The sequence below is a fragment of the Budorcas taxicolor genome, chromosome 7 (assembly GCF_023091745.1).
Source record: "Budorcas taxicolor isolate Tak-1 chromosome 7, Takin1.1, whole genome shotgun sequence".
NCBI classification, from domain to species: Eukaryota; Metazoa; Chordata; class Mammalia; order Artiodactyla; family Bovidae; genus Budorcas; species Budorcas taxicolor.
The window spans coordinates 82,732,351-82,751,516 of NC_068916.1; the positions used below are offsets into that span (position 1 = coordinate 82,732,351).

At 38.1% G+C, this 19,166-nt stretch overlaps 1 protein-coding gene across 2 annotated transcripts in view; it reads left to right on the forward strand.

Moving 5' to 3' along the window:
* Window positions 1-19,166, forward strand: part of VCAN (versican) — a 119,800-nt gene that overhangs the window by 47,302 nt on the left and 53,332 nt on the right. Inside the window, exon 7 of one of the 2 annotated variants that reach the window (XM_052642748.1) lies at window positions 1,864-4,815. The exons of the other annotated variant lie outside the window; for it this stretch is intronic. Coding sequence (XP_052498708.1) covers window positions 1,864-4,815 — 2,952 coding nt within the window. The remainder of the gene's footprint in view (window positions 1-1,863; window positions 4,816-19,166) is intronic. 2 annotated transcript variants of the gene reach the window in all.

The following is a 19,166-nucleotide window of genomic DNA, read 5'->3' on the forward strand; positions in this document are numbered from 1 at the left end:
TCCTTAAGTTGTTCATGTCAATCAAAATAGACCAAAGCTTCCTCCAGGAAATGATTGCAGAAAAAGCTTTCTTTAAAAAAGGGGGGAAAAACATTATTTAACATGTTTTTAAGAGTCTAATTCTTTTTGTTTTTATTGTTTAGTTTTGTTTTAAGATAAAGGGATAAAGAGTGACAGACTAAAGAATTTTAAATACAGCATAATGAAATGGTCACCAAGTTTTTGTATAATATTAATGAATCTGGGCTTCAAAATGGTCTAGGGAATGAACACAACTAATAATAGCTCATACCAGACCAAAAAAAAATGAGGAATCTGTTACAGCTCAAGTCTGATTTACAACAAAATCACATCATTTTATCATTAAAATTTTAAAATAGGCTTTATTTAATAGTTTTAAGTTCACAGTAAAATTTAGTGGAACATTCAGAGATTTCCCATATATGCCCTGTCCACACTCATGCACAGCCTCTCCCATTGTCAACATCCCCCGTCAAAATGGCACATTTATTAGACCAATGAAACCACATGGACACAACATAATCACTCAAAGTCTGTAGTTTACATTAGGATTCACTCTTGTGTTGTTCATTCAACATTTGGGTTGAATTTGGACAAATATATAATGACTTATCTTTGCCATTCTCTTATCACACAGAGCAGTTACAGTGCCCTAATATCATTAAGTTTTGACAGAGTAGATGGAGCTCAAAAGTAATCAACCAGTTTTGTCTTCCAAGGACTCTGGTTTGGGGGTTATTAAGAGTAGGCCACAAGATATTATAGATACTACAGATATTACAACTTAGCAAAGCAGTGACCACAGAGGTCCTCAGATCAGTTCCTTCTGAGGCTAGTGGCAGTTTTTGATTTTTGAAAATCTTGAGTATTTTTAAAAAGACAAAATCTTTATGTGCCTAACTACTGCATTTTCTTTATGGTGAGATGGAATCCTATCTACAACACTGTCATTTTTATATACAACTTAAATTTCTTTCAACAGTCCAGGCCATTCTCTGTAAATCTGGAGGCGTTATAATGTAGCATTTTATGATGACATGTTACTTTTTATTGCCTGAGCCCATTCTTTCTGATGCTCAGGGTTGTTTCCAGTGATTTGTAATTACAGAGCTAAAATATATCATGTGGGTACGTTACTTCCTGTTCTCCGTTTGTGTTTCCTGAAAGTAAGCCTGGACCCAAGACTCGTAAGAGTTATAAACATATCGTGTAGAACATAGAACAAGATGTAGAATACAACAAATGCCAAGCAGCCTCTGCCAGAGGCATTTTAGTATTTATTATAAACAAGGCTACCCTGCAGAGTTGAAAAGAACATGAAGACAAATGTCCAACACCTGGGATCAAGCAACAAGTGGTGTTAAAACGTTTAATATCCTGTTTTTATGAAAGCTTCCACATTATGGACCATGTAATCGTTGATATGTAACTCGGGTACATTTGATGTGGCTTTTTTGTTATTTTGCAATCTGAGGCACTCCCTCTCCCTGGAGACACTGTGTAGCTACAGACAGAATAGTAGTATTGAGTTCTCCTACTAAACTTCAAGTTGGTGCTGTAGTTTCTGAGGAATAATGTACCTACTGTTTCCAAACTCAGCATTTGTTTTTTGACCTTCTTATCTGAAAACTACATAATGTTCACGTTCGTTAACTAAGAACAGTCTTTTGTGATGATTAAATGTTTAGTTTCTGTCTTTGGGTTAAGTATAGTTTTTAGACTCCCCTCCATCACAAAACACTTTTGGGTCACTCCAAATTGCAGACAGCACTTAACAAATACTGGACGTACAACTTTTTATTAGTGACTTGTCTAATCAACTCTTTGAAATTATTTTTCTAGCCAAACAGAATATATCAGAGGCTACAACCATCGAACTGAATATGCTTGCAGAAACTGTCTCACCCACTTTATTGGAAGAACTACAAATGGGACCGGACAGAACTACACCAATTGTCCCTTTAATCACTGAATTACCTGTCATTACAACAAAGTTCCCTCCTATAGGAAATATTGTCAATTTTGAACAGAAATCCACAGTTCAACCTCTAACTAGTACCCACAGATCAGCCGCAGAATCACTCCCACCTGATGGAAGTACGAAGAAGCCTTGGGATATGGACTATTACTCACCTTCCGCTTCAGGACCTCTTGGAGAGCCAGACATATCTGAAATTAAGGAAGAAATGCCCCAAAGTACAACTGTCATTTCCCATCATGCTCCTGATTCATGGGATGATGTGAAGGAAGATCTACAAAGAAAAGAATCAGTTACACAAATTGAACAAATAGAAGTGGGTCCCTTGGTAACATCTATGGAAATCTCAAAGCACATTCCTTCTAAGGAATTCACTGTAACTGCGACACCATTTGTATCTACAGTGATGACCCTGGAATCAAAAACTGCAAAGAAAGCAACAAGCACATATGTGACCACAAGCCGCTATGGATTCACCTTGAGAGAAGATGATGGGCAAGACAGAACCTCTACGGTCAGATCGGGTCAGCGTACCTCGATCTTTAGCCAAATACCTGAGGTCATTACAGTGTCAAAGACTTCAGAAGACACCACCCGCAGCCAACTAGAGGATGTGGAGTCAGTCTCAGCATCAACGGTTGTTTCACCTGACAGTGATGGGTCGTCCATGGACCACAGGCAAGAGAAACAGACTCATGGTAGGATAACTGAAGATTTTCTTGGCCAGTATGTGTCCACCACACCTTTTCCATCACAGCATCATACAGAAGTAGAATTGTTTCCTTATTCTGGTGATAAAAGATTAGTTGAGGGAACATCCACAGTTATTTCGCCCAGTCCACGAACAGGAAGAGAAAGAACAGAAACACTAAGACCAGCGATGAGAACAGTTACTTACACCAATGATGAAATACAGGAAAAGATCACCAAAGATTTGTTTATAGAAAAAATAGAGGAAGAAGGCCTCTCTGGAATGAAGTTCCCTACAGCTTCCCCAGAGCAAATTCATCATACAGAGTATTCAGTGGGAATGACCAAATCTTTTGAATCCCCTGCACTGACGACAACGACAAAGCTAGGCGTGACACCAACAGAGGCGACAGGTGTGGAGGAAGACTTTACAACTCCAGGTGGATTAGAAACAGATGGCTATCAAGATACCACAAAGTATGAGGAGGGTATTGCAACAGTGCATTTGATCCAGAGCACTTTAAATGTGGAGGTGGTTACTGTATCAAAATGGTCATTGGATGAAGATAATACAACATCGAAACCTTTATGGTCCACAGAACATGTAGGCTCTCCAAAATTGCCCCCTGCCTTAATCACCACCACGGGAGTGAGTGGTAAGGATAAAGAGATGCCAAGTCTTACTGAAGATGGAAGAGATGAATTCACTCATATCCCAGGTAGTATTCAAAAGCCACTAGAGGAGTTTACTGAGGAAGACACAATAGACCATGAAAAATTCATAGTTAGATTTCAGCCAACTACATCAATTGCTACCACAGAAAAGTCCACTTTGAGAGATTCTATAACTGAAGAAAGAGTTGCACCTTTTACAAGCACAGAAGTCCGAGTTACTCATGCAACCATAGAGGGAAGTGCTTTGGATGAAGGACAAGATGTGGATGTCTCTAAGCCTTTGTCTACTGTCCCTCAATTTGCACACCCTTCAGATGTGGAAGGGTCAACCTTTGTTAACTATAGTAGCACCCAGGAGCCTACTACTTATGTAGACACTTCCCATACCATTCCTCTTTCTGTAATCCCCAAGACAGAATGGGGAGTATTGGTACCTTCCTTACCATCAGAAGGTGAAGTTCTAGGTGAACGCTCTCAAGACATACGAGTCATTAATCAGACTCACTTTGAAGCTTCTATTTATCCTGAGACTGTAAGAACAACAACAGAAATTATACAGGAAGCAACGCGAGAAGATTTTCCTTGGAAAGAACAAACTCCGGAAAAACCAGTTTCTCCTCCCAGATCTACAACTGACACAGCCAAGGAGACAACACCTTTGGATGAACAAGAGAGCGATGGGTCAGCATATACTGTCTTTGAAGACAGCTCAGTGACAGGTTCTGACAGAGTCTCAGTTTTAGTAACAACTCCAATTGGAAAATTTGAGCAGAGTACGTCTTTTCCACCTGGTGATGTCACCAAAGCAAAAACAGATGAAGTGGTAACGCTAACACCAACCACAGGGTCAAAGGTAACTTTCAGCCCATGGCCTGAACAAAAATATGAAACAGAAGGTACCAGTCCAAGGGGATTTGTATCTCCTTTTAGCATCGGTGTTACCCAGGTTATAGAAGAGACCACGACTGAGAAAAGAGAGAAAACATCCCTGGATTATACTGATTTAGGTTCAGGATTATTTGAAAAGCCCAAGGCCACAGAACTCCCAGAATTTTCAACAGTTAAAGCCACAGTTCCAAGTGACATCACTGCTGCATTCAGTTCAGCAGATAGATTTCACACACCTTCATCCTCCACTGAGAAGCCACCTCTCATTGACAGAGAACCTGATGAGGAAACAACCAGTGACATGGTAATCATTGGAGAATCAACATCTCGTGTTCCTCCCACTACCCTTGAGGATATTGTAGCCAAGGAAACAGAAACAGATATTGATAGAGAATATTTCACAACTTCAAGTACTTCTACTACACAGCCAACAAGACCTCCCACTGTGGAAGGCAAAGAAGCCTTTGGACCACAGGCATTTTCTACTCCAGAACCCCCAGCAGGGACAAAATTCCACCCTGACATAAATGTTTATATTATTGAGGTCAGAGAAAACAAGACAGGTAAGTCTTTGCTTTCTAGACATACCACTCGAGGCAATCAGCATTTTATCTTGAAAATTACTTTTGGAAAAAAAATCAACATGCCAAATGCTGCCATTAGAAGATAACTGGAGTGTGAAAAAATTCTGTTTTAGCTTCATATATTGTGTATTTGTACATGAATTGGAAGAATATGTTAAACAGTTTGGAAGAATGTTAGATATGATTTTATTTTAAAAGTATAAGAAGCCCTGCTTTGTCATCTAATATAACCAAATCATCACTGTTACATCACTTCAGAACATGCAGAACAAGATGTTTTAATTTCAGTGTCTTTCCATGTGTTACTACTCAAGTGTAGTACTAGACTGTGTTAACATTTCATTGGTCTTTAACTATTAACCTTCAGTACTTACACTATGGACAGCTAAAACCGTATCACATATCCCTAGGGCTGATAGACATCTAGAGGTTTGTTTTGGTTTTTCTCTTCCATGATTTGCAGGTTTATTATGCAACTTGTGGGGTGGGTAATAGGTATGCAGTTTAAATGTTCTTTTAAAGAAAGTTCAACATATTTTCAAGCTATTGTCCTTGGATATTTTCATTAAGCTTTAAATATTTAGAACAAATAAGGTCTAGCTCAATTCTAGGAAATGCTGTAATATATTTATCAAATACAATTTCAGAAAGTGGATTACCTCTGTTCCCTAAAAACCTAGGCTATAATGTTATTTATTTTGTGATTTAGTTATAGGAATATTCATGGTGCCTTTGATTCTGCTCAAGTATTTTCTATATCTCTCTGGCAAAATTCTTAAAAGCTGTTTCTTTACATTGACTAATACTTGCAATTTTTATCATTAAACTTAACTTATTCCTTCTTAAAGGTCAGTACACTCTGTCTTCCAAATGTGGTAAGCTGAATTGCGAATACGTGTTATATGCAGTTCAATAGATCTATACAGGTTTGTCTTTTTTTAATTTAGAAGTTAAGATCATCGATTTTTGTTAAGTTGCTGTATTTTAGTTTTAGTGTGTGGATTAGAGGAAGAAATGCTCGTTTTTCCTTAACCTAGCTATGAGAAGTCAAGCTAGAAGAATGTTTTTTGAGAGGTTTTTTTTCTCTTACTGTTGGGCTATTCCCCTAGAGGTGTCATTTTCTGTAAGAGGTGTCATTTTTTGTAATTTATGCGATACTCATGAGCCTGCTTGGGGACGCGCTTGTTGGGAGCACAGGTGGTTCTAATGTCTAGTCAGCTGGCTTCCAGTTAGATGGTAATTTGGCCTCTACCACCCAGAACTTTCTCCATGTCAAAGCTCTTGTGGGACAGTGAATAGCAGAGAAGAGAATACACTCTCAGAGTATTGATATTAATCTCCACTTTCCAATACAGTTGAATGAGGTCAGGATTGGAGCATTATTTTCCTGTTAATGATGCTGTTTCTTGGAAACCATATTTCTTCTCTCCTACATTGCTCTTCTGCCTCTTGGAACTGGAGATGGAGAGAGAGGACAGGCTGCCAAGTAGTGGGAATGAGGATTGCTGTTAGTGGGGCTGGAAAAGTGACAAGAAGATATTACTATGAAAAAGAAAGAAATGAAGAGAAGCTTAGGGATTCCTACGAATGCTTAATTTGAGAATTAAAAAAAATAAAATTCTTGAATGACTAGCTATACAAAAGTTTTTTTCCCAACTTAGATTACTCTCTTGTTAGTGTAGATACTATGTTGAGTCAAATGATAGATAAAGCAGTAAGACATGTTCTGCATTTAAAAACTCTTCTAAATGGGAAGCTGTGCATTGAGGTGAGGGTAATCAAATTACTAAACGGGAAAAGGGAAACTCAATCTCCCTGGAAGAATTGACAGTCATCAGGAAAAAAAAAAATCTAAGTTTATAAATGGCTACTTGAAATGGAGAGTCTGAGTAACTTAACTCATAAACCATTTATACAAAGTGTGTATTTTTATCTGAATTATAAACTTAAGTCAGCTGGGTCTGGGAAACACAACTACGTATTTCCTCCTCTTTTTTCTACCTTATTTTTTACTTTTCTTTTCTCTTTTTTTGGAGTTTAGTTGCTTTACAATGCTGTGTTAGTTTCTGCTGTAGAGCAAAGTAAATCAGCTATACATATTCATATATCCCCTCTTTGTCACCACAGAGTGTTGAGTAGAGCTCCTTTTGCTATGCAGTAGGTTCTCATTAGTTATCTATTTCATACATAGTAGTGTATATGTGTCAATCTCACTCTTAAAACATGTGGCCTTGACTTGCCTTCAAACTAATTTCCATTCAGCATTGATAACTGTGGGTCAGAAAGGAGAGGGAATACTTGTTTATCTTCTTTGGCAGGGGGTTTCAGTGAGTGCGGTGGGATGCGGGGGGCTAGGGATGAGAATAACATGTATCTATCTATTAACTCCCTCACTCCGTCTCTCTTTTTCTCCCCTGTCCCTGCATCTATCTATCTTTTCTGTATGCTTTATATATGCCCTTCTTAAGACTAAAAACACTGTTTATTGTCTTGATAAGACAATGAGAGCGGTGACTCAGGTCCAGCTGCTTTATACTCATTTTATTTGTTTTCTATGAGAAATTTAATTTTTCAAGCATTTTTCACTTTGGAAGGGAAAAACCTGAGAGCAGATGTTAAATTAATGAGTTTTAAGGCAGGTGTACATTAATAAGGAAAAATACATATGTGCCTGGAAAACCAACCTTTTTATGTATCAAGGCACATTTTTCCAAACTGGAAAATCCTTGGTACATGTACAAATTTGTATAAATTTATTCAAAAACATAAAATTGACCTCTACATATACTGTATATTCAAATAAGCAAAAATACCACCCATATTACTCTAAACCAAGGCATTCATAATTTTTTTTGCTGCTCTCAGCAAGTCACATAAATCTTGATTTTTAAAAAATTTTTTACTACTATTAAACAAAACACACTATGCAGGACCCATTTATGTTCTATTTGCTCAAATGGATCTTAATAGCAACTTAGGGTGCTGTTGCTGGAGGGCAACTGTAGTTAGCAGTTAAAAAAAAATCTGAAGGAACTTTTCAGCTCATAAAATTTTTATGAGCTGAAAAATGCTATAGGGTGTGTTTAAGAGTGGTTCAGGGGATACTGAAAACATGGCTCCTGTCTATTTCAGGAGTAATTTGCACACCTGCACTTTGAAAAGTTATTGAAAGGTTTTCTTTGTGAACATGTGATGGCTCAGACGATAACGAATTTGCCTGCAATGAAGGAGACCCGGGTTCAATTCTTGGGACAGGAAGATCCCCTGAAGAAGGGAATGACTACCCACTCCAGTATTCTTGCCTGGAGAATTCCACGGACAGAGGAGCCTGGTGGGCTATACAGTCCGTGGGGTTGCAAAGAGTCAGACATGACTGAGTGACTAATACACACACACACACACACACACACACACACACACACACACACACACACACATGAAATCTATAGTTTAAAGGCATAGGAAGAGTTAGCTCAATTCTGCACTTTCCCCTTTTTAAAAGAATGCTCCTCCTTGAAATCATCTGAAATGTCATAAATTAGTGTAACAGGATTATGAATGTTTCTAAAAGCTAATACACTGTAATTTTAACTCAAAGAATAATTTAGAAGTCTACAGATATTGACTGTAAACCTTATTAGGCAAATGCTTACGGTTATAACATTAAAATAAGTGACATTAGTTTTTTTAAAACAAATTCATGTATACTGCCTATTACTTGTCAGACTTGCTTGTATTATTTGCTGGTTAGGTGTTCTTTTTTGCTAGTTTTATCATTTCTAGCTATCCAGTCTAAGTGTAAGACAGGTATTAAGCCAATATGAAACTAAAATGATAAATAGAAAATATTGATGAAATTATTAATGAAATGGCATTAATGATTAATGAAGTTTTGAGAAAAATAATTTTGGCCTCTAGATTAGAGTTTCTTTTGCTCTGTTTCCTTGTTGAGAATTATGGTACTTTATTGGTCGCAAAGAGTCGGACACGACTGAGCGACTGAACTGAACTGAACTGATTGCTTACATCATTCAGAAATAATTCCCATGATTAATCCCATCTGCATTTTTGTTTGTATATTTGAGAAATGTACATAGAGCTAAATATTTATTTTCTGAATATGATGCTGTTGAGGAGAGCGTAAGGAATAAGGATCATTAGCTCTGAGTACAAGAGATATCTGGCTAAATGCCAATATTTATACCATTGAAAGCACATTTATCAGTTTTTAAAAAGTAATGTTACTCAAGATAACCGTATATAATTTTTTAATCACATTTTTATAGAATTTATTATGTAGAACTACTTTCAGATTGTTAATTATAGGATCAGATTCCTTTCTTGGGCTTCCATATTTTGAGCGCATGAAAGAGTGGCTGTTCTGGTTAGTGTTTGAGGAGAGGATATTAGGAGTCCCACTTTCTTGGGACCCCTCTCTCATCCCCAGAGGTAGTTTCTAAAGTAACATGTACCTTAGAACACAGCTAGAAAGAGAATGAGATCATGTGGGTAATTCAGAATAGAGCAGCAAAAAATTTACTCATTTCTGAATGAATTTATATATGTATATTTTTTAAGTAAAAACATTTTTTAAGTTAGTCTCTCACTGTATGGGCTTTCCTTGTGGCTCAGATGGTGAAGAATCAGCCTGTGGTGCAGGAGACATGGGTTCGATTCCTGGGTAGGGACGATCCCCTGGAGAAGGGAATGGCTACCCACTCTAGTATTGTTGCCTGGAGAATTCCATGGACAGAGGAGCCTGGCTGGCTGCAGTCTGTGGGGTGGCAAAGAGTTGGACACGACTGAGCAACAAGCACACACAGTTTCACTACATGTATGTATATGTCTCACTATAATGATACACATGATTAACATTTACCTTTGAACATTTACCCACATGATTCTGAATAAAACAAATTAAGCAAATCTAACTTTAATCTTATTGATAGCTATATGTAATCAAAATTATATATAATTATATTTCAGAGTATGTGCAGGGCAAAATCATCAAGCGTGCACTTAGAGCTTGATATTTTCAGACCACTCTTTATATATTTTATCATGTTTAAACTTCAGAGGTAATTTGTGAGGTATCTAGGGGAAGTGTGGCAGATGGCAGACAGAGGCACACTGGGCCTGCCACTTTGGTACTAGTCTGAGTCTTGGCACTCCCTGGAGCATTTTTGCAGTGAGGCAGTTCTCTCCCCTGATGAACTCACAGGAATAATGACTCCCTGTTGGCTCAGGTGCTGCTCTGTCTGTCAGTTTCTGAAAGAACATAGGCGCTGGAAAGACTGGCTTCTCATTGGCATTCTGTTGGTTTAAGAGGAGATGGCTTAGATTTCGTTTGCTGCTAATAAGGGGCTCTGTGTATGCTATTCAGATACCTGCTCTGGCAGGAGAACAGCATGCTGAAACCAGCAGCTCTGGGTCTGGGCTGTTTCTCCCCTGCAGAATGTTGGAGCACATCCCCGAAAGTGGATGGGGCGGGTGTCTACACACTTGAGTGGTTCCCTTTGCTGGGCTCCAGCTGTGGCTCCCTGCCAGAGAAGCACATGTTTTTTTTTCCCCTGCAGGGAATTAGGATGGCTTCCCTCATTCCTCCTTGGCTGTCTAGAAAAGGACTGAATTCTTCTATTGGCAAAATAATGAAAAAAAGAAGAGACTGTCTCTTTTCCCTTCATTTCTATAGTAGGAAAAAAAAGAATTGGCCTTAATATTTTTAAATTATTAATGAGCTTAACACTACACTACAGATCAAAGCTTAGCTTTTTACCAAGTCCTTCTAAGTGAAATGTTTTGTATGTATAACACATACACTCACATAAGACACAATACAGAACACATAGAATCTCAAACTTTTAAATGCTCTATAAATATTTTATTAACCCACTAATCTCAAGAAAATCTTGAAGACATTAAAATCATACTTCTCACAGGTTGGGGCTTTCTAATAAAAGAGATGTCCTGTAGATGGGTAAAAGGAACTTTGTTGTCTTCTTAACATGAAGAAGCCTATTCTTTCTGAAAATGGCACTTGCAATTACAAGTTGCCAGTATCTAAGCTGCTGTTGAGGTGGGGCATCAGCCAAAGACAAATACCACTTGTTGTCATTAGCAGTGACCTTGAGAGAAAGGTGCACACTGCCTTCTAGCAGGGTAGTCAGTCAAGGGTTATCCTCAGGTAAAGCTACAACATGCTTTGTTCTTTAACAGAATCAAAAGGGACACAAAATAACTGTAAACCATAGGCCCTGCTCCCAAAGCCTTTAAATGCTTTTGAGGAGCCTATATTCACATAGTCAAATGTAATTAACAGTACAGAAATGCATAATTACACACTAGGTATGAGCTACTGACTAAATGGCAGATAATATCAACAAAGAAGAAATCAATGAAGGCAGGGGAATCAGAAAATATTTCATGAGAAGAATGAAATATAATCTGGTTCTTGTTGGAAGGGTAAGATAAAAAACAAACGACTGAAAACTCATTATTAACCTATTGCTTCACAACAGAGACTCACCAGTTGGGCCAAGGAGCCCCAAGTACTATCAGGCATTTTTCTAGACAGGGCTCAAATGACAGAGTGGCACCCCTGATTCAGAAGATGAATGCCTTCTTAGGATTCACCTGGAAGCCTGTACAGATTCATGGAAACTTCAGGCAACTTCCTCAGGAAGGAGTGTTCTCTCACATTTTCCTATTTTTCAGTGATTGATACATTTTGATAAAGATGACATCATCTGTAAGTTAAGTACATTTAGCTTTTCAAAACACGTCCCATGATGTATCATGGTTCAGAATTACACATTTGTAAAATTAAATGACATAAAACTACATTTTAGAGTGGGCTGCATACCCTAAAAGGTGATTTAAAGTTTTATAATATCTTAATTCACATTTGTAAAATTAAATGTCATAAAACTACATTTTAGAGTGGGCTGCATACCCTAAAAGGTGATTTAAAGTTTTATAATATCTTAATTCAAATGCAATTTGAATTAGCAGTATTACAGAAGCAGGTGATGTAAGTTGGGGAAGCTACAATCTGTCTTTCCTTTGATTCCTGACCATGTGGACCCAGGAATTTCTTAAATTTTCTGTCAGAATTTTTTGCCAGTAAAATGGATGTAGTAGTGATTATTGTATAGAAAGAATAGTTCCTAAATTCTGATACATACTCTTTTTTTCCCAAAGCACACGGATTATGTAACAAAAGATGACTGTGTGTATATATATATGTACACACACACATATACACGCACACATATGAGGATCTTCCCAACCCAGGGATTGAACCCAGCTCTCACTGCATTGCAGGTGGATTCTTTACCAACTGAGCTATACATATATGTATGTATCCAAGTATATTAATATACATGTATCCAACAAATAGTCAAATAATTGCCATTCACTACATACTATACTAGAACTGGGTTTTTGAAGCAAACTCTGATATTCTGAATGTCCATGGATAGGTAGTTGATTTGATCCATGGGATACAGTTCGATGGAGTGGAAAGAGCCTTTGGAAACAGACTTGGGTTCATGGTCAACATTGTTATCTGCCACCTATTTGATCTTGGGTAAATTGCTTGATTGCCACAGGCCTCATTTGTTATAATAGTAAACATATGTGTTAATACTCCTGCAGCTGCTAAGTCGCTTCAGTCGTGTCTGACTCTCTGTGATCCCATAGAGGGCAGCCCACCAGGCTCCCCCATCCATGGGATTTTCCAGGCAAGAGTACTGGAGTGGGGTGCCACTGCCTTCTCCGATGTGCTAATACTACAAACTCACCAGATTACTTAAAAGAGAAGGGGATCTCTGGTGATGATGTGCAAGACATGGTGGCAGGCACGTCACATGTTAAAACCTCCTAAGTGCCTATAAAGCACCCAGCACAGGGGCCTTGCACATGGCAATGACGTAGTAGAAACGAATCGCCTCTCAGTTACGGCAGTTGTTTCATTGTGAACATCTAAATGTCGGAAAATGTAGATTGTTTTGTATTAAATATGTTAAAAAGGCAATTTCCTTAAAATTTGAGATGATTTATACCACAGCAAGGCAAATATAATTATACTCTAGTATCTATCTGACTGCAAGAGCTTGTTAAAATTTTAATCATCTATGGATTGTGTTTGTCTAGGGTGATGCCATTTTGGGTGCAAATCAGAAGCAGCTGCAGCCCTTATTTAAATTGTAAATATAGTTATAGTATTGATTCTGTACTATCAACATGTAGAACTCATTAGCTTTCTGCTCTTTTTCACGTGTGAAAATTGGACTGGTGATTTTTGATGATTGCAAGTTTAATTTTTTTCAAAGAAAAGATCTTTTCACAAATTCTTTATAAATTTTTCCAGGTGCTGGGCCAGGCCTCTTCTTGCATATTCATAGAAAACATGGGCATTTCCTGCTGTCTTTTTGTTGTTGTCAAGGAAACCCCCTAGTTCACTACACAGGGATTACATTCTTCTTTCTTAATAGCTCTTAGATCATTCATTTGTGCAGTGAATAAAAAATGTATTCACAGGCCCAGACAGTGTTCAGAACTTTTGGAGGGGAGGGGTGTAGCTAAGGGGAGAGACATGTGGTGAGAGGAGCAAAGGGATAAAAGAGGCAGAAAAAGAAATGCTTTGTAAAGGTTTCATTTTAATGAGGTAAAATGAAAAAATAATTTAAGTGCATTATCTGTGTTTGTCAGTTTTAAAATGTATTTGCAAAATTTGTTACATTGAACCTCAGTGAGGCCAGTTTGTCACATTAAAAAAAAAAAAAAGCTGGTTAATAAGTGACTTTATTGATAGATTCCAAGAATGGGGCTCTGGTTGAGGGGGCAGGGGAATATTTTTTAGTGAAAACTGTTGTATTTTTTTTTTCATTTGAATGGAAGTACTTTGATTTTTTTACAACACAACTGAGGCAATGGAAATTGTAAAATATTGTTTCAACCTAGGGTATTGTGTGGACAATTCAGCACCTATTGCATGAGAAACTGTGTTCCTTAGAGGGATATGCCAATATTCAGACCTTTTGAGTGTGAATCAAGAAGGAAACCCTGATCTAATGGCATGAAAGCTATAATTATTCTCAAAAGGAGTGGTTTGATTTGGAGGAGGAGGATAAATTATGGCAAACCTTCTAAATACTTGCTAGAATTATTGTGATAATGTATAAAAAATTTTTTCCATAGATAAGTTAAAGTAGGAGATTTGAAACTGGAAAGAAAGAATCCCTTGAGTGAGAGGGAAAGTTTAATTGTACTTCAACATCTGTGTCTATGAAAGCTTGACATATTATGTACCTAGACCTGCTTGCCCCTAGTATGTAATCGGTATACACTACCTTGTCTGACTTCCAGTGACTTCATCTTTTCATTTTACACCACAGTATTCCTGGCATCTCACAGGGTGAGTTAGTTTCTTTGGCCGTGAGCTGTTTGGAGTAGGTTTGAGTTTCTCTAACTTGAGAAAGGGAAAAGAAAACACACCAATGCATGCTTCTGTAGAGTACAATGGGATATACTATAGTTACCATCTTTTATTACGTTGTGATCTTACCTTGCTCTGCTTTCTAAGGGAGCCATTTCACTCTCTGAAGATAAAACATTCTCTGCCCATCTCTTCACACTTATTCCCAGGGAGTATTTTAAAGGCTTGTTGAAATAAAGCCATTCAATCAAGCTACTCTGTGGCTGAAGTGAATTGAAATCACTCAGTCATGTCCAACTCTGTGACCCCATGGACTGTATAGCCCACCAGGCTCCTCCGTCCATGGAATTTTCCAGGCAAGAGTCCTGGAGTGGGTTGCCATCCTTCTCCCCCTGGAGAAGGATCTCCAGGGGATCTTCCTGAGCCAGGTATCAAACCCGGGTCTCCCGCATTGCAGGCAGATGCTTTACCGTCTGAGCCACCAGGGCTAGGGAAAGGAAAATAATGTCATCCGTAGCTTAGTTGGGAAGGCAACTTGAAATAATCAAAAAGCAAGAGGAGTATACAATAAAAGCTAGTTGCTTGCTTTAATAAAAAGAAAAATAGAGGTAATATGGGTGTGAGTTTGAGCAGACTCCAAAAGACAGTGAAAGACAAGGAAGCCTGGCTTGCTACAGTCCTTGGGGTCACAGAGTTGGACACAACTGAGCGACTAAACAACAACAGCAACAATGAAGTAAGTCACTATAACAGACAAAGTCTCAGAATCAGCCTCACAGGAAACTCTGGGCATTCATCCTCTTGCTGAGCAGCCATCCATGTTGCCCAGGAGGCTGCAGGACAGCACCAACCAGGTGTCAGCAGCTGACCGACAGTGATGCCATTCTGTGCAGAGGTTTGAAGGAGCCTCAGGAAATCTCCCAGTGCACAAATTCTGCTCATGTTGCTTCTCAACCTTGGCTTTATATCAGAATCACCAGGGAGCCTCCATATAAAAATATCCACTCCCCCACCCCCCACTAGACAACTTGAATCTGAATTCTAGTGGTGGGACCCAGGCCTTCATATTTTTTGTTTCTTTTCTTAAATTTGCCTTCTTTTTTTAGTATTAGATGTCTGTATTTTTTAATGCATGCAGTCTTTATTCCTGGAGAATGTTGAACCCTACAGTTAAGTAAAGGCTTTCTGACCTTCAGACAGGGGTTGAAATATAGACATATACCTGGGGAAGGGGCTGCTTTAAACCTCTGCAAGTTTAAGTTTTATTTTACCAGTTTTAAGGAGGGAAAAAAAAAAAAGTTTAATTTAGTCTCCCCTAAATGAAATGCTGGCCTTTATCACATTTTGGGAAGAGTAGCTTTTCTCACACATGTTAAATGAACCTTGGCATCTGTAAGGAAGGAAGAAAATAGAATTAACTATAACTGAAACATATGTTTTTTTAACATTTCAGAGTAATTGTAATTGAATCAAAAGTGATCATGGAAAATGTATCTTGAATTACATGGACCTGCATGCCTCACACTGCCATACCCATATTACTTTCTCTCTATCAGCATGGAAATTAAAAGGAAATACATATGCTCATGGCTTAAGGATTCTTTTGACTATACTGACAAAGTGAATATGTTCATTATATATTTCCACTTGAAAAAAATAGTGAGTATTGCCCTGAGATAAACCTATATGGATTCTATATTTGGAAAGGAAAAGAATTATAAAAAATAACATTGAGACTATGCCTGCCCACTTAGATTATCTGACTTTCATAGCCATAGAAGTCTTTAATATTTGCATAATCTGTGTTTCTTTCAGTTGTGTCTCAGAATTTGAGCTATTATTGCAGCCAAAAAACAGTTTCTTCAGGACCAGAAAAAATGCAGATATTTAAAAGAAAGTGTCAAAGTAGTAAATGTAAACGTTTCCATTCTTGATGATAAATAACTATGTAGACATTCTTTCAACTAAATTCCCAAAGAGAAGCTAAGTGGCTAGAATAAGGAGAGCCTGCAGTACTCTTGTCTGGAAAATCCCATGGATGGAGGAGCCTGGGAGGCTGCAGTCCATGGGGTTGCTAAGAGTCGGACACGACTGAGCGACTTCACTTTCACTTTTCACTTTCATGCATTGGAGAAGGAAATGGCAACCCACTCCAGTGTTCTTGCCTGGGGAATCCCGAGGACGGGGGAGCCTGGTGGGCTGCTGTCTATGGGGTCACACAGAGTCGGACACGACTGAAGCAACTTAGCAGTAGCAGCAGTAGCAGTACATGTTTAAAAGATCCTTTCACTTTATGGAACATAGAAGTTAGTAAGGAAGCTGAGACAAGTCTATAATAACCACTAGGGAATTTATAAATAAGAAACAATATGACTTAAGTCCTATGGCATACAGATGAAAGACACAACCAGTTTGGGCTGAGGAGTTTTACTGAAGACAGACGGGAGGAATGAAGACTTCAGATGGATTGTTCATAAATGCAGGAGTGAAGCTCCAAGGAGGGTTTATGAAGCATTCCAAGGTCGGGGCAGGAGGATTCTTGTTGAATAGAAGTGTGAGTTGGGAATGAGGAGAATATTGAGATGGGGGCATAGATTTCTCTGCATCCAACTCAGAGATGCAGAGAATGAGAACAAAGAATGAGAGGATGAGGATAAATGTGAGGACAGCGATGGAGCAGTTTGAACATGCTATTGAAGAGGTCGGTTGGAAGAGGTAACTTTTGAAGAAGGGAGTGTTGTAATGAAAACAAAATGATGTTTGGTAAAGTTCAGTTTAGTAGCTGTAATTTGAGAGCTTAGAAGGAAGTATCGAGATAAACACATGCACACACACACACATATATATGAGGGGCATGTGTTTTACTCATGTCAGAGTGTTTTACCTACATTTTGAATCCTTGATTTTGGCCAAAGTGTTTTTCTGGTGTTGGGCATCTAGTCATTATCTGTCATCTATCTATCTATGAAAAGTTTTGACACTCTCGGGAAACTAACGTGAAAAAGATAAGAAAAGTAAGTGAAGTCACTTAATCGTGTCTGACTTTTTGTGACCCCATGGACTGTAGCCTCCCAGGCTCCTCTATCCATGGGATTTTCCAGGCAAGAATACTGGAGTGGGTTGCCATTTCCTTCTCCAGGGGATCTTTCCAACCCTGGGATCGAACCTGGGTCTCCCGCATTGTAGGCAGACACTTTACCGTCTGAGCTACCAGGAAAGCCCCTATTAAGAAAAGTAAGTACTGCCCAATAATTGGCTTTTGTCATTTGCTCTGCTTTCAAGGAAACATTTACAAACTGAAATAACCTGCCTTCTTTTTCATGCAGCTCTTTATCTTACTGCTCAAAAATGCTTGAAGGGCCCAAAATTACTTGATTAAGCTCTCCAGGAAAGCCCTTACCCTTTAAAAATTGGAAGTTAGGGAGTCCCTTGGGCCTCTTCTATAAGCAAGAAAAGCCCACACTCAGTGGTAACTCCTTAAGCGCACTTAGAGCAGATGACTGTATCTAAACACATTCTTTCCACTTGAAAGAACAGCATTATTAGAGGATTATCTGAAGCTGGGAAAAGAGATGATTCCCATTTATCATCCCCATAACATGTCTGCCTCAAAAGTGAGGCCATCAGAAACGCTTATATTGTTTATTGCACTTTCTGGGTGTAAAATTCATGAATTGAGAAATATTGAGCTCCTTTCTCAGCAAGCAGGAGCTGTCAGTGTCCAATAGCATGCATGGGTGGTACACCAAATCAGCCTTGGCTAGCAGAGCTAACAGGGAGACACGGGTCACAGAATCCAATCTTGATCTCCCCTCTACTTTAATCTCTTACCTCTGGAGGCATTGGATGTTGATCTAAATATCCTGTGATTTTCAATTATTAAAGTAATTTAAGCATATGAAAACAAGTGACAAGATTTGGGGAAGATATTTATATCTTGATCACTAACGTCATTTATTTTTTCAACATCCTGAGTTGGCACCATTTTTAGTGTCTCAGATTTTGAAAATGTTGGGAAATTTGGAACATCTGAGAAAACCTAGTGGAAAGGCAGATTAGGTAGTCTTCCTTGCTTTACAAGGTGGCAGCTAGCATTTCATTTTAGTTAAGAATATATCAATGGTGAATGAAATTGAAGCATTTGCTTATGTCTGGATATATTAGATTCATAGGTATGTGTCAGAAAGCTTAAATATCTTAGACAACTTCAAGTTTTCTCTATTTAAATTCTATAAGTGCTTCTCAAGTACTTCAGTATGGCTGTCTATTGTATTTTTTAAATAAGGAAAAAAAATCTTTTTTATCCACACATTAAAGTGAAATCTATTTTAATAGAGAAATGTGATCCTAATATTTCTCCACTGAGTGGATTGGTATATACTTATATTTAATTAAAAGCTCTTAAATTGTAGAGTTCCCTATAGAAAGCATGGACTTTAGCCAGCTGCCTCTGCATCTTAGCAACTATGTTTTGTGTCTGCTAACAGTGTGATTGTAAGACTTGTGCTATGTCTACAAAATTTTGCCATTAAGTACTTCAGTATACTTGATGAGTAATTTGAGGTCAGCTAGCAATAAAGCTTTTTGTGAAATGCCATTAAAAAAACCTACTAGCATGGTATATTCAAGCTGTTAAAATACGTTCATAGAAACAGAGAAAAGATTATACATATGCTGTGTAGAGTTCTGCGGTTTGACTCTTGCAGTCCAAATAAAAGTTATATCACCCTTAGAATAAAATTCTAAAATAGAGTCCTCTTTTGTAAGAATTTGTTCACCTAAGAGCTGGGGTCATTAATTATTCCATGAGGTTGCACTGTTAGTACAGAATAGAGCAGATCACAATTTCATGATGAAATACTTGCTTTCACAGAAACACAGGTGTTCCCTA